Source organism: Protomyctophum parallelum (assembly GCF_964188405.1).
Source record: "Protomyctophum parallelum genome assembly, chromosome: 21".
NCBI lineage: Eukaryota > Metazoa > Chordata > Actinopteri > Myctophiformes > Myctophidae > Protomyctophum > Protomyctophum parallelum.
Window position 1 is genome coordinate 28,616,761 of NC_139713.1, and position 15,574 is coordinate 28,632,334.

The 15,574-nt window shown below is 40.3% G+C and overlaps 1 protein-coding gene across 3 annotated transcripts; it reads left to right on the plus strand.

Moving 5' to 3' along the window:
* Positions 1–1,117: 1,117 nt before the first annotated feature.
* On the plus strand, positions 1,118–15,310 carry LOC310879345 (ARF GTPase-activating protein GIT2-like). Of its 3 annotated transcripts, none has more exons than XM_083793952.1 (20): positions 1,118–1,376; positions 2,063–2,196; positions 2,377–2,489; positions 2,580–2,685; positions 3,612–3,698; positions 3,824–3,954; positions 4,211–4,305; positions 4,393–4,438; positions 4,684–4,735; positions 4,832–4,904; positions 5,030–5,127; positions 5,469–5,580; positions 5,748–5,899; positions 5,986–6,138; positions 7,817–8,026; positions 8,163–8,252; positions 9,038–9,120; positions 10,990–11,142; positions 13,239–13,302; positions 13,747–15,310. In XM_083793952.1, the coding sequence occupies exons 1-20, from the start codon at positions 1,325–1,327 to the stop codon at positions 13,954–13,956; spliced, it is 2,214 nt and encodes a 737-aa protein (XP_083650078.1). In that variant the 5' UTR covers positions 1,118–1,324; the 3' UTR covers positions 13,957–15,310. The 3 variants fall into 3 exon arrangements, with proteins under 3 accessions (XP_083650078.1, XP_083650079.1, XP_083650080.1); XM_083793953.1 differs by having other exon boundaries at positions 4,687–4,735; XM_083793954.1 differs by lacking the exon at positions 8,163–8,252 and having other exon boundaries at positions 1,119–1,376.
* The last annotated feature ends 264 nt before the right edge of the window (positions 15,311–15,574 follow it).

Consider the following 15,574-nt stretch of genomic DNA (forward strand, 5'->3'; position numbering starts at 1 on the left):
GTACCATAGTGTCGTAAAGAATAATTGCCATACATATTCAGAAAACCTGGAGACTTGACATTCAATAAGTGATCAAAATGAGAACATTATAATGGTGTGAAAAAGTAAAATGGACAAGACCAAGTCTTTGCCTGCACGGACACATTTGTCCGGGTATGATGGTGACCCCTGATTAATTCATTAAATTAAATAGCCTAAAAACAGCAGGTTGTAGAGCTATATAATAGGCTATATAATATCCTCAAATAATAAAAGAAGACACATTTAAATAATTTGAATTAAAATACATATGGCATTAATTCCACTCAAACGCTGAAAGCAGCTTAATGTATAGGCCTATATGTGGCCCTTATAAGGACGGAGCATGGTGTGCTGTGCAAATCCATCCGTGGTTTAGGTTTACCAAACATTAGCCTCCCCTAAACTAAAGATTATTTGATAAAATAACATAAATATATGCTCACACACTTTAATGAGCATTATAATTTTGTACTGTAAAAACAAGTAACGGCATCGGCGCTTAATGCGATTTCTCCCACGTTTCCGTTGTCTCCTATCATCCTATGCTTTATGCATCTTTGAAACATCTCACCAACACCCGCAGGCCCGCACGGCGTGAACGGAGGGTATGTACATCTGCATCCCATGGAGAGTGGAATAAGTACCCAGGGACCCTGGGGTAATAAGCGACGTCCGAACTTCAGAAAAGCTTAACCGAGGGTTCCAAAAGGGGCTAGGTGACGTCCAAGTAAGACACAACTACTGAACAATGAACAATGAACAATGAACAATGCATTCCAGAAACGGAACATTGTTATTGCCTGTTGTATTGTGATGACCACAACAGGCTTCTATTTATTACGGTATGTACTTTTTGTAAGACTTAAAATGTGCATGTTTTATTTATTTTAATGTACTTTGTTTAATTGCAATTATTAGGCTTATTTTATTTGTATTAATATTATTATTCATATTTTATTTGTATTATTACATGAGTGTATTTGACTGTCAGCTAATATGGTAAAGAATTGTGGATTATTATTTCCCCCCCACCTCAAACTAATCAGTCAAGGAAGGAAGGAATGAAGGATGCACCGAAGGAGGTAGCGAACAAGGACGAAACGGAGTAGGTGAACTTGTCGGTGTTCGAATGAGACCCTTGCTTTGTTACAGAGCGTAGGGGAGGGGATTTGGTAGTTAGTTTGGTAAAACGCTAGCTAGTACTTTATAGGCGTCTGGCATATCCTGTTCTGTTGATGGCTGTCTAAATAACTTATCTCGCAAATATTTGTCTTGACCGGAGGCTTTTCATCGGCAGAGAGAGATGTCAAAGCGGCTGCGAAACAGGGAGGTCTGCGCTGATTGCAGCGCCCTGGGTATGATGTCAAACAAGCTACATGTAGCATTAGCTACACGGCTAACATAGTAACACCACTAGTCGTCTGTCTCCAACTAATAATCAAACGGATCAGCATTCAGCAGCGGATAGGAAGCTGCATTGCTAACAGGACTACATGAGCTCATTTGTTGAAATATGATTACAGATTTGTGTTACACAATGTCAACCAGGTCAGATCCAGCTGCTACATCTGTCAGTGCACTAGTATCAATTTGAATCAATGAGTTTAATTCTTCTACCGTAACCATACCTCTAAATTACTTCCACATGATTCGTTAGGATATGTGATTAATAACACAAGTAAATAAGACATTAAGTTAGCTAATAGCACATCATTATTTTCATTTGAGCGTTATTTTCTAGAGAGAGTTTATTTTATCTTGATTGTTTTGTTCTACTTTTGCTTTGGCAATGTAAATGTTTTCTCATGCCAACAAAGCTCCTTTGAATTGAATTGAAGTGAGAGAGAAAACCACTTGCATACAGTTGTATTAATTCTGGTGTGATATTGGATGTGTGTTGGACTTGTCACTTGAGAGATATTATAGTTAATATTTGTTTCTTAATGATGTTTGTTGGTATACCATGATGGCACACACATAGTTGCAGTTGATATTATAATAATCAGTGTTGAATTGATTGAGGTGTTGTTCCTGCTTTCAGAACCACACTGGGCCTCTGTGAATCGCGGTGTGTTGATCTGTGATGAGTGCTGCAGCATCCATCGAGGTCTGGGGAGACACAGCTCTCAAGTCCGACATCTGACTCATACACCATGGCCTCCCTCCCAATTACAGGTTAGAGGAGTCATACAGTCAACAGTAGCCTACATTCTAAATCAACTGTGATGTACGGTTGTCACTGGTTGGGTGATACTGATTGTTTTAGTCACTGGCAATGAAGATCACAAATTGACCGAACCACTGTTTTAGACCGAACCAATTGTTTTTCATTATTATATATATTTTTGGGTGTAGATGGTCCAGACATTATATGGCAATGGAGCCAACTCCATATGGGAGCATAGCCTTCTGGATCCGTCTTCTATGATGAGTGGGAAACGCAAGGCCAACCCACAGGATAGGGTGCAGTGAGTGTGTTTTTATATATAAATAGTTTGCATTGTGTACATATGAACCTGTTCAATTTCCATGGCATTCATTTGTAACATTGTTTCCAGTCCCATCAAGACTGAATTCATCAAGGCCAAATATCAGATGTTGGCGTTTGTTCATCGTATGCCATGCCGTGAAGATGATAATGTCACTACAAAAGACCTAAGCAAAGTAAGAGATAACTTTCAAACCCATTTGTTTTTAAGTTGTGCAACCACTTCCTTAAGTGACTATGTGTGTGGCTGGGTCGGTGGCTGGGTAGCTGGGTGCCTGGTTATGAGCACGAAAATAGCATGGTTGTTCCTCACCACCTGTGCGCAACCTAACAAACACACACGCACATTAACTGCACCACTTACTTCACACGGATGTGATTTTCACTTAAAAACATTTGTGTCAAAAGAAGCCAAAAATCTGTAGAAGCGGCGTTATTTGTAGCTCACAAGAAAAGATCTTCTAGGTGAAACAAGTGAATGAGTAACACATTCCCCTCGCTTAAATAGTTTTTTTCTTGCAATTTAGTCATTCAAATTCTAGTGCCTTGTCACTGCTAACTCAACAATGGAAAGAAGCTCCTGTGGATTTTTGTGTTATCCTTTTAGTAGGGATGCACCGAATATTCAGCCACCGAAACTATTCGGTCGAATATTCGGTTCGGTTGATTTTAGAGCTTAAACGGAATAGACAAAGAAACAGGGTTACCTTTTGTAAGTTGTAACCTACTGTTTTGTTTTTGTTTGTAATCATGTCTTTTGCCATTATCATGTAGCTCTACAACAAAGGTACGGCCACAAAAACTGGTCAAATAAAAAATAAATTATATATAATATGAATCCTATTCGGTTTCGGCCAAGAATTTTTCATTCTGTAAATCCCTACCTGCTGTATTGTTAGCAATCTTGTTAATGAATAAATCATTCAACCAATCACAGTTGGTCCTTGTTCCACCCCACTGAACAGGCTGTAAATAAGGGGCACGTTGTGAGCTTGTAGATTGCCTATTGTCTAGTATAAGAGCATGGGGGACCCCGGACAATTTTACGGTTTAATTGGCTAAAAATCAAGTAGAGTGAAACTTTTACTCATTTTCCTGACAGCAACTCCATTCGAGTGTTCGGACTGGAAACCTGGAGACTTGTCTAAGACTCTTATCCTTGGGAGCACAGGCCAACTTCTTCCATCCTGTAAGTTGGATGAACAATAAAACTAAAAAGTAGCTGTCAGAATTCCATAATTTATTTGGCTCAGATTTATGTAATCTTAATCTTATATATAATTCTGTTGTATCTCTTCTTGGTTTCTTCCCCAGGAGAAAGGAAACACACCATTGCACATAGCAGCAAAAGCCGGACAAATGCTCCAAGCTGAACTTTTGGCAGTATATGGAGCTGACCCTGGCGCGCTGGACAGTAGTGGGAAAACCCCCGTCGATTATGCAAGGTAAAATACCTTTTGGTTCATCCTACTGAAGTTTTGAGGGCTTTTTATGTAGCAAGCCTGTACTGTATTTCACTAGTCAGCCTTCAAGTGTGTGTGTGTGTGTGTGTGTGTGTGTGTGTGTGTGTGTGTGTGTGTGTGTGTGTGTGTGTGTGTGTGTGTCTGTGTCTGTGTCTGTCTGTCTGTGTCCTTTATTTCTAAATGCATATTTGGCTAATTTTTGTTTTTCCATCCAACTGTTTATTCACAATTCTTACAGACAAGCTGGACATCATGAGCTTGGAGACAGGCTAGTGGAGATCCAGTATGAGCTCACTGACCGGCTAACATTTTACCTTTGTGGGAGAAGGCCAGGTAAGCAGAGCTATTACTGTGTGTATATATAAGAATTATTTTGGTGGTTTGCAACCAGTCCTCTCTCATTGGCTGTTTGTTTTCTAGATCATAGAAATGGACAACATTTTATTATTCCACAAATGGCAGACAGGTAAGTGTGTGTCTTACTTTACATCATAGTAGGAATACCTCTGCAACTTGTGGTTTCTCTGTATGTGTACATGGTAGTATAGATTTGTTACAATGTAATTACAAATTAATATTTTTCCTATGCTGCATTGTCCTGATGGATAAGAAATAAGTAAGTTTGTTTTGTGTCATTATCATAATACTTGGTATTTACTGTATGTTGAAATGGGTTGTCTGCCAGACATGTAAGATAAGTGTGTTCTGTAGCAGCCTGGATTTGTCTGAATTTGCAAAAGCTGCAAAGAAGAAACTCCAGTCGGTAAGAAAGATTTGTACTTCATCTAAAATATGGGTCTGTTTGTGTGTCAATTATTTCAGAATTGCACCAGTGTGTCTCTCTTGTATTTTCTTCTAGCTAAGTAACCATCAATTTGAAGAACTGGCCATGGACGTTTATGATGAAGTTGACAGAAGAGAAACAGATGCAGGTGAACTAATATGTATAATCTAACTATGTCTATTGTAGGATTAAAATGTGTAAATGGTGTAGACAAAAATAAATACATGAATGTAAGTATTGAATCCTGTCATATCTCATTTGCTGCTGTTTCAGTGTGGTTAGCTACTCAGAACCACAGCACACTGGTAACGGACACAACAGTGGTGCCTTTTCTGCCTGTCAACCCAGAGTACTCTTCTACCAGGAATCAGGTAAGTTGCATTGTTTTTGTTTTATAAATGATTCAGTTATGGTCAATATACATGCTCCTTCCGACATCTAAAAAATAAATAAATAAAAGCTTTTCGAATGTTTTTTCTAGTTCAGAACAGTCAGGACAACTCGGTGTCTGAAAATAATGTCGAAAAGAGCACGTATTGCGCTTTAGTTGGCAAAGGATGTCATTTTAAGTAAATTTCTATGCCAATGATTAGCATCCCCACTATAGTTCAAAGTTACCATTTAGCTTTAGCTAAGGTAATTTTCCATCTAAAGATTTAAACATTGCTGCCATGTTTACCCTGTCCTGCCTGTATATACATGTATTTCTCAGGGCCGTCAAAAACTGGCAAGATTCAATGCTCATGAATTTGCCACACTTGTCATTGATATTCTAACTGATGCCAAACGTCGGCAGTGGGGTAATTCCTGTGAAAATCCCAAAGGTACAATATTTATTATTCAAATCTAATCAGTTTTGGTTGTCATTTTAAGTTACATCATAATTTGAACTTTAATAATTTAAATTTAGCTTTGCCATTTGAATTAGTTAGACAGCCGTTTTTAGCCAGCAGAGCTTGTGTGATTCTCTTATTTGTCCTCTTGTCTACAGAGGATGTAGAACTCATCCTGAAGGGAATGGGCAGTTGCCATGGCAGTGAGAGCCAGGACAACGACCAGCCAGATTATGACAGTGTGGCATCGGATGAAGACCTAGAGAGGGAGGCCACTTCTGGGGATAATTGCAATGATGGGAGGGCCAAGGCAAGTGGTGGTTGTTATGATACAACTCTTATATCTTATAATCTTATTATAATAGAAAACGTTCCAAACATTCTTTCCTGTTGCAGAGCTCAGAGTCTTCTGACCTCTCTGATGGGCCAATCACAGTGCAGGAATTCATGGAAGTGAAGACTGCCCTCACTGCCTCGGAAGCCAAAATACAACAGCTTCTTAAAGTCAACTGTCACCTGAGCGAAGAGCTGCGAATGATGCAGAGCAAGGTTGGCTTCTATTCACCTGAGTTTTTGGAATGACTCATTCATGTCAAGTCACAAGTGTAACCTAATAAGGAATTGCAAGACGGAAACCTCTTCCCTCACTTGAACCAGACATGTGATGTGTGCAAACTGTGCATATCTCAAGGTCTAGTGTAATGTAGGGACAGGTACAGAGAACCGGTACCAATTTGGTGACAGTTCCTGATTGGTTAGAACCAGTGAGCTCCTCGTATTTAATGACAGTCAGGTCTTTCTATCAAACTTACCGAATACCGAAAAAAGTACAGAATATATTTGAAGACTCATTCTATTTCTATATTCTGTCTAAGGAGTTTCTCTAGAACAATATGCAGCTACTAGAAAGAAGAGAGTCTCTACTTTCATCGGGGGGGGGGGGGGGGGGGGGGAGAAGAGTGTGTAGTTATTGGCAGTTGAATATAGCTTGTTTTCACCGAAAACACTGGGAACAGAAAGCAGATATATATTTTTTGAATAGGATTTGATAGGTGATGACTCATGTTTTTTCTGGTTGTCCTCTGAGGAAGACATAGATTAACTCACAGGTTGCGGAAGAGCGCCCTCTATCGTAAACACCTATGTTGGTAGCTTCAACTACAATAATATGATTGTCATGTGCAGAAACACCGGTGTGAAAACCGGTTGCTCTTCCCTAACTCTTCCCTAAACGTAACCATAACCTCACAAATACTATGACTAACCTCACCGCAAATATGCCTAAACCTATCCTCAAAACCACACCCATCTGGGCGAACACCTGGGAAAGGGAGAGTCCAACTGCTCACAGGGCTTCTTGCTCCCATGTTTTTGTAAATAAGGGGAACCTGTTCTACAACCTATTCTGCAGAGATTGTGCTTGAGTGGCCGTTGATTTTTATCAGTATATTGTTGACATTTTGTCTTGGAAAGGAATGAGCCTTATATTCTCATTAGAACAATGGGAGAGATGTGTGCTTCAATAACGGACCACTGCTATAATTAGAAAAGGAAGTGCAGCTGCAGTGATAGAGCAGATCGCTCTGCAGGAGTCTAGGCCAGGAGGTTTCAAAGCCTGAGACAGTGGCTTCCCCTCCCTTTCCTATGACATTATTATTAGGCTACTATCTTTGCTGGCTAATATGTAAAGACTTAAATGTGTTTACTTGTGTATTTAATCGGGCTCCATGCCAAAAAGTTATATAACTACTAAAATGCAGGAAGCTACAGTTCAGCATTAATGTCAATATCGGTCTAAAAATGATTATTACAGAGAGAAAATAAAGACCTATCAGACCGGTCTACCAAGGCCTCGTCTCCATTATGTAAACTGATACCTCCAATTAAAATAAGTTTGCTATGCTACTACATAGCATGTACCACTGCAAACTTTAAGATTACACAAATGCAAAGATACCGTTGCAGATTAATGAGCATGAGAGGAAGTAGGAGAGCTGTAAATAATAGAGACCAAAAGTAAGAACTGCTCCTACTTTTCATTGTTTGTATGCTATATTTAGCCAAATTTATATTCTAACTTCAGATTGATCATCCCAACTAGCTGTCTCCCTGTGCCTCACAATTTAAAAAACCCTGGCCGCTGTCTCGCCAAAGCTTTTGTAAGGAGATCATCCCCCATTGAGAGTTGATGGGAATTTGTCTATATTTTTGTCTTTGTTCCCTTCAGCTAAACTCTCTGCAGACTGAAAACTCAACACTGCGATGGCAAACCCCCAGTGGTCTACAGCACTCACAGGAGCCCTCTATTCGACCCCCAATCCGTGGAGGCCGCCCCATGTCCATGTATGAGACAGGTTCTGGTATAAGGCAGTATCCCCACAGAGGTGAAACACGTCGCCATGAGGATGGACTCATTTTACAACCCCTCCCAAGCAACGTAAGTATACAGCTCCCCATGGCTTTTCTGTCCTCACAATCGGAACCAACGGTACCTCTATAGGTTTTTTTTTTCTCCATTCATTCAATCATTCCCCCAGTAGAGTATGTTGTAACTTGGTTTGACCCTTTTCTAGATTGGGAGGGGTCCTTTGGGTACGGCATCCTCCTCCCTCCCTACCTTCCCCTCTTCCCTGTCCTGGTCGTGGGATGAGAGATCTCGAAGGGTTAAGTACCGAAACTCAGCTCAGAGGCAGCCCCAGGGGATGGGAAATACTGCCCCTTTGCTTGTCCCATATTCTCTCCACTCTTTACCTGTCTTATAACTGTGCCTTCACTGCCTCTCAGCATAGCCTGCATGCCTGCATGCACTACTGTGCATCTGCTGCAGCTCACTGATCTGAACTCCTTCCTGCTGTCCAGCAACAGTTAACCCAAACATCTTTAGGCTCACGTAAACATATCGGAACTGCTTTGTGTATAGTTCCCAAACCTGTCTAAAATAAAGAAACGAGGAAATCTGATATCCAACGAAGAGAAAATAAGGTAATGAATTACGATGGTATGATGATCGGTCACGGCCTTGGGGCACAATTTGACATTGGCATTCTTTCAGATCTACTAACGGCATCCACTGCTGTGCATACTGCATTACACAACAAGGATCCATCCACTGCTGTGCATACTGCATTACGCAACAAGGATCCATCCACTGGTTTCACATTTCTTCCCCAACTACTTGGAAACCAAATGACGTCTGATAATATCAACATTGTTTTCTTTTCTTTTCGTTTTTTTTTTGTCAGAAATGCATGATTCTGATTCAATTTGCATCATAATTAACTATCATTAAGTAATTGCTGCTCATACTTAAAATTATTTGTAAACCTTGTCAATGTATAATTGAAGATAATCAGCTGTTCTCATTTCTAATATTATCTATCTACTGTGTGTGTGTGTGTGTGTGTGTGTGTGTGTGTGTGTGTGTGTGTGTCTCCCCACACCATTATAGGGCTGCAGTCTAGAAGGACAGAGTAGCATGCTGGAGAATGATTATGACAATACACCCAATCACACAGAACTGGACGACACTAGGTAAGAATTTCTCAAGTATAAATAACCCATGTTCCCATGCATGTGACAAGGCATGAACACGACTAAGGGCCTTATTTAGAATATTTCTGGTGCACGGAACAAGCACCCTGGGGGCATGTCAAACTCCAGTTTTGCTAGTTAGATGGAGCATAATCTGAGTGCAAAGTAAGGTGCAAGGCACAAAGGGGTTGAATTAAGCATGGGTGTGTTTTGGGCATAACAAATTCAATCAATCTGTATCATCTCCCGTTGCCTTTAATTCACCATTTGTCAGCCTTCTAATTGGTCCCTGACTGACTAACCAGCAGGCTGTCTGCCTTGTTCCGCACTGGTTCTGCCTTGTTTATGTTGAATTAGCTAAAACATAGTTTTTGGAAAAAACAAACATGATTTGCCCAGTCACCATTCTGCACCTGTGATGTTCCTTTTTACTGACACCAAGTTTAAAATAAGAATTTAATGCACAGAATATCAATACGAAGCAACTGAAAAACACCTTATTTCAATGGTAGTGGATGGAGAGAGAGGATTTTTGTCCAACCACGAAACGGAAACCAATGGGCACGACCACAGGCGGGATTTGACAAAGGGTGAATTATTTAACAGCCGAAGCCGCGATATCTCACGTCTTTGTAATCAAGACCCGGTGTCTGCTGAAGTCGCAACTTTATAAGCTTTATATCAATATGAAACGGCTACACTGAAAATCAACCTTTAGACCTGTCCCAGTTGCTAGGCGATGCCTTTGTAACCCCCAGCACAAGGACGAGTATGTGCACACACCATAGGGACTCATTCAAAGTAGAATCTTTTTTTGGCTGTTATCTCTGAAAAATGTGGCACTGTCCGTGTTTTTTTATTTATTTTATGTTCTTTTGTGGCTTTCGCATTTATTTTGCATTTAATGGGGAGAGAGATGGGGGGAAGACATGCAGTAAAGGCCGTTGGGATCGGGAGTCGAACCTGCGGCACCCTGCCAGACTGCCATGGTGCCTGGACCACTGAGCCATGGCCCAGGCTGCTGTCCGTGGTTTTGACCAGTCAACCGAGTTCGGATGTGATTTGTGATTTTCCATCGCATAGCTACTGCTAACATAAGCTGCTTCACCAAAAGCAGTAGGGTTTATTAATTGTATGGAGAGCATGAAGTTGCACATTCCATGGCAAGTCGTTTTTCTGATATTTTCTTTGGGATCGAAATGTTTGTTGGACAGACCAATATATTGCTTACTAATATTTTCAGAACCCTGGTGCTAGCAGCTCAAACGAAATATAGAAATTGCAGTATTGACTGCTAGTGCTGCACACCATTATGGAAAAAGTGTTACCGGTAAATCCAAAGATAACCATCTTGTAAAAGGAGAGTAGTCTACCCACCTTTTTGTATTTCTTTCTTTATTAAGGCAAACAACTGTGAAACTTGGAGAGGTCTGCATGACGTTAGTTCCACCTAAAGGCTGAGGAGTATTTCGTTGACACTAAAAATACTTGCCCAGGCCAGGGTCGGACAATGTCAGGTCTCTGCTCTCTATGTAAAGTATCTTGAGACAACTTGTGATTTAGCACTATAATAAATTGGAGTTGAACTGAAGAGAGAATGAGTGTCTATTCATCAGGTCAAAAATATAACGGTGAATATTAAGCATAACCTGTTTAACATTTTGAAGAAAAAACAAAATTGTATAGAAAAACACCTGTCCTCATTCAAATCAAAATGTCCAAAATCAATGTTTTCAATTGCCCAATAAGTCACTACATTGCAATGCTTTATGGTTCACCTTTTCATGCAACATGACTGGTATTCATGATTCATCATAGTGAAATATTGACCTAAACATTATACATTTTGTTTTCATCTTTGTCATACAGTCCGAGCTCAGCCTCAGAGACGTTGGAGCCAGAGGAACAGGCAGAGGCGGATGCCACACTGCCAGGTACTGAGGACGTCATCTGTAAGACAGAACAGATTACCAAGAACATACAGGAGCTTCTGAGAGCTGCCCAGGAGAACAAACATGACAGGTATTCTAGAACAGTGATTCTCAGCCTTTTTAATTTAAAGGACCCCCAGTTTGATATTCCACAGACCTTCATATACGTGGGGTCCCTGGACCCTACATTGAGAACCAGTGTCCTATAAAACCTGAATCTATTTAAGTGGCGTCTTAGCCAGCCTATTTCCCTGATTTCCTGCTCTCCTCTGTTACCATTAGGAAATGAATTCACTCTTTGTTTCCACTTTGCTTCTATACCCCCCACCCTCATGCGCTTACCTCCCTCATCTTAATGATTTCCTAGATGTTGGGTTGTTTTGGTCAGGGCTGTTTTTCTGGCCTCCCCTGTGCTGTGAGAAGGCTGGACAGCATTGTTCTCCAGCCTCAGTGCCCAGCTCTGACAGAGTTGCTGACCGTCAGAGCTGTCTTTGTGTTCTACTGCCCCACACTGACAGAAGGGCAAATGGTTTTCCCTCCTACTTCCCAGCTCATACTAGCTCCCGGTACTCTGACCCTCTTTCCCAGACTGTGTTTGTGTTTTGGGGGTGGGATTTTATTAAAGGCAGCTGGCAGAAAACGGAGCACGTGATGATGATAAAAAACCCTTATGAGGTGTCAGAAACGCCATTCAGCGCCACTGCGGTCTATTGGCCAGATTTAAGTAATTTATTTGTTTTTTCTGTGTGCTGCTGAACAATTTCCTATAGTGTTTTTTTTTGTCTCTAGTGTTGGTTAGGGTCTCTAGTGTTGCCTAACTTCTAAATGAGAAATATTCCTGGGCAGCTCTGCCTTGTCTTATTTCTCTAAAACATTAAAGGAATTCTCATTGTCATTGGCCCTTTTTACAGGTCACCTTGTTCTGTGTATACCAGTAAAATACTGAGACAGAATGCAGGGTCATTTTTGTGCTGTCTTTATAAAAGTCACCATCTTGTGTAGTCTAACGTCCTTTGGATTCAAATGGTTTAGCATAAAGCCTTCAGACCTTCCCCCGTTTGCTACGTACTAATCCAGTGTGGTATTTGTTCTGCTTTTGCACTTATGTGCTGAATCTCACTCCATGCTGGTTATCTCATAGGAACTTTGTGGCTTACTGTTACTTCTGCTTTACTTTACTATTTTTATCATTTGTAAATTGTGTCCTAAATAGCCGTTAGCTGATCTACAAGATGTGATGCGTTGTGAGCTTGTTGATGATCTTTGTTGTGATCTTTAAAAATAAATAAATAATAGTAGTAGTAGTAGAAGTGTTGTGCTACTAAGCCTGTATGTTGATGTTCATACTTAATATTTTGGATGTTTATCATTATTTCCTAAGATTATCCGAGTTATAATCGAATACAAGAACAATGCTAAACTTTATCTGTAAAATACACGCTACTTTGCTATGTAACTATTGGCCTTATCCCCGAATTTATTGGTCATATTATATAATTCATGTGAAATATGGTTTGGTTTTCATTCATTCAAAACTGAAGTGAAGTGACAGATTTTATACCAAAACTTTTCTGTTTGGTCATTCTTAGGAACTTAAGGGCTGCTTTTGTTTTTTATTATGGAGGACTTTGTTGTCTCCACCAGGCCGAAGGCATGGGGAGAGAGTATGTTTTGCACTCCGTCCGTGCGTCCGTCTGTGTACAGCTAATCTCCGGCACCGTCTGCCCGGCCGCTGCTGTGCACACACACTCCCTGGATGCCAACGACTAAGTTCTGCCCCAAGTTTTCCACAATGGCCTGTTATAGCGCCACCATGAGGCCGATTTTAGCTAAACACATTTCTTTATATTACTCGTACAGAATTTATCCATACATCACGCAAATCACTATACACTATCTACAGATTATTGCACAAAAACAAACTTAACACATGTTCATATTACTCCTACACATTTTGTCCAACCATCACAAACGCTATTATCCCGGTGGAGATATTGATCAAAAGCAAGAAAAACATTCAGCACTCGAGACAATGGCTGCTACAACATGTTTATGGTCGGAGAAAATGACTATTTTCTATTTTATTTTGCTACCAATCTCAATCTTAGTTGCAAAAATATTAGATCTAGCTCACAATGCGAGATTGCCAATCAAGTATAAATAAAGCTTTGCATTTCCACTCTGCAGCTTTCTGCCATGCTCAGAACGGATTCATGTGGCTGTGAAGGAGATGGCCATCCTGTTTCCTAAGGTAAGCTGACTCCCACCAACAGCAGGGAACCCCTACCCTGTGTTCAAGGGATTCAGCATTTGTTTTGTAAACGGCCAAAGGGGGATCCAAAATAACTTGTGTGAATGGTAAAAGCCTCATTAGCGACTCAGTTTTGTGGTTACACATAAGCACACACATGCTATACAGTATACAGTGTTTCTATAGTCATTATGGTGACAAAGGCTAAAGATATGGCATTTATTGTGTCAAATAAATTGTAAATGGTGCATTTATCTAGCGCCTTTCTCCAGGGTGCTTTAAAATGTCCTTCACATACACCCTTACATTCACACTGATGGTGGCGGAAACGATGCAAGGTGATGGTGAAACCAGCTGATGAATTTGAGAACCAAAGTCAACGATGGCTATTTTAGTGTGTACTTTAGCGTTACCCTTATTGCGTTTACTTTCTTTTGCTTACAGAGGCCATCCTCAGACATGGTGCGAGGGTCTCTTTTCCTGCTCACTTCAAGTGCCAGCCGGCTTCATGTCGAGTGCCAGAAGGCCACGCCTCACTGCCCCTGTCCCTCTGACATGCAGCTGGTCACGCAGCAGGTCATCCAGTGTGCCTATGACATTGCCAAAGCTGCCAAACAACTTGTCACAGTAACAACCAAAGAAAACAACAACTGATTTAATTCCAAAGACATAACATTATTTCAGATATTCAAAAGTTGCTACTTTTCAACTTTTATCAGTGTTACCATTTTAGTTTGATTGAATTATGTAACACTCAAGGTGTGTGTGTGTGTGTGTGTGTGTGTGTGTGTGTGTGTGTGTGTGTGTGTGTGTGTGTGTGTGTGTGTGTGTGTGTGTGTGTGTGTGTGTGTGTGAGAGAGTGACAGACAAATTCAGTGCACAATGGCACATCAATCCAAAGCTTTATTTATTTTCATATCATGATAATGGAGAAGGAAGTTTGGTCTTTGAAGGCGAATGAGATAATATCTTACTGCGTATTATTGCCTCAGAAAAGACAAGAGGGTTGTATTCAGATAAGGATTTCCAAAGTGCTCTGTTATACAGTACATACTGTATTTAACAGTAATGTCAAGTAATGCTTTGGTGTGTGACGTTGACGTTAGTCTCTTTTCATTTAGCCATTTTTAAACAATGCAAGGTTATCTTGATCTGATATGTATTTTGTACCCCTCTTGAGAGTTAAACGTTTTGTTGAGTAAGCAGGTTCTCCTATACGTTTCGTATACTAAACACCATGTAAACAGCCAGTGGAGCATCACCTACCTAAGCTGGATTTATACTCAAAGCATGAAGGCGTTGCTTCTTTTTGGCAACCGACAAAATGCTTTGGTGTATAAATTTGGCTTTGTGTTCAAGACTTTTCTCTTAACTCTGTGTAACTGGTGCAGGTAAAATGTTGAAGCCATAAGTTCAGTTCAATGTATATTCAGCTTCCATAGCTTCTTGTTTAATATAGGCCTACCATGTTGATTTTGTGATATATAATGGAATCGTATGGAAAGGCTTTCTGGCCAATTTTAATTCCATTGTGAATTTTATATGTATGCAAATGTAAAAATATAAATTGTGTATCCGATTAATCCCAATACTATTATATTTATAAACTCATACCTCTAACAAAATGTCAACATTTATTTTTCATAAAACTTGTTTAACATTAAGCATCTTATAGGCTTGTTTGTTGGGAACATCTCTGCTGGCAATTAGTTTGTATAGACTATTGAGCAACCTTTTGTGATACAATATGTTTAGTTTGGTGCTCACCCCTGTTTACTCTTGTGCTGCTAGTTGTCATCAGTTATGTGAAGCTACAATTAAGTAATTACAGGCTACCCTAGGAGAAGGGGTACTTACTTTACTTGTGGAAGTTGGGGTTATCTGATGATATGGTGTCGAATGTCATGATGAGCCAGACAAAACCCTGGGATTTCCCCCGTAAGATATATTGCCACTGTGGTTGAAAACAATCCTTGCCTTTAGGAAATAAAGTGTAATTCATAACCCAGCGGTATCGTGGTTTTGGTGTTTTTAATCCGTGTCTGTTGCGTACACTACCTGTTGCGTATACACTACCCCCTGGCTCTGTTGTTTGTGTTTGTTTGTTTGTTTGTTTGTCTTGTATTGTAACAGTATATCATGACTGACTGACTGGATTTGTTAATAAAAAAAACGGGGAAAAAACAAAACTAAAAAAATAACTGCCCACCTGCTGAACAGAAGAAACTGATATAGGGGCGCGTCCATGGATGTGGGCGCGTCTCGCGTCAGC

Excerpts from the sequence above, each read along its gene's own strand:
- LOC310879345 (XM_083793952.1), top strand. The coding sequence starts at position 1,325 with ATGTCAAAGCGGCTGCGAAACAGGGAGGTCTGCGCTGATTGCAGCGCC. Across the intron at positions 2,197-2,376 it reads GGCCTCCCTCCCAATTACAG|ATGGTCCAGACATTATATGG; the intron begins GTTAGAGGAGTC and ends TTTTGGGTGTAG. Across the intron at positions 6,139-7,816 it reads TGCGAATGATGCAGAGCAAG|CTAAACTCTCTGCAGACTGA; the intron begins GTTGGCTTCTAT and ends TGTTCCCTTCAG.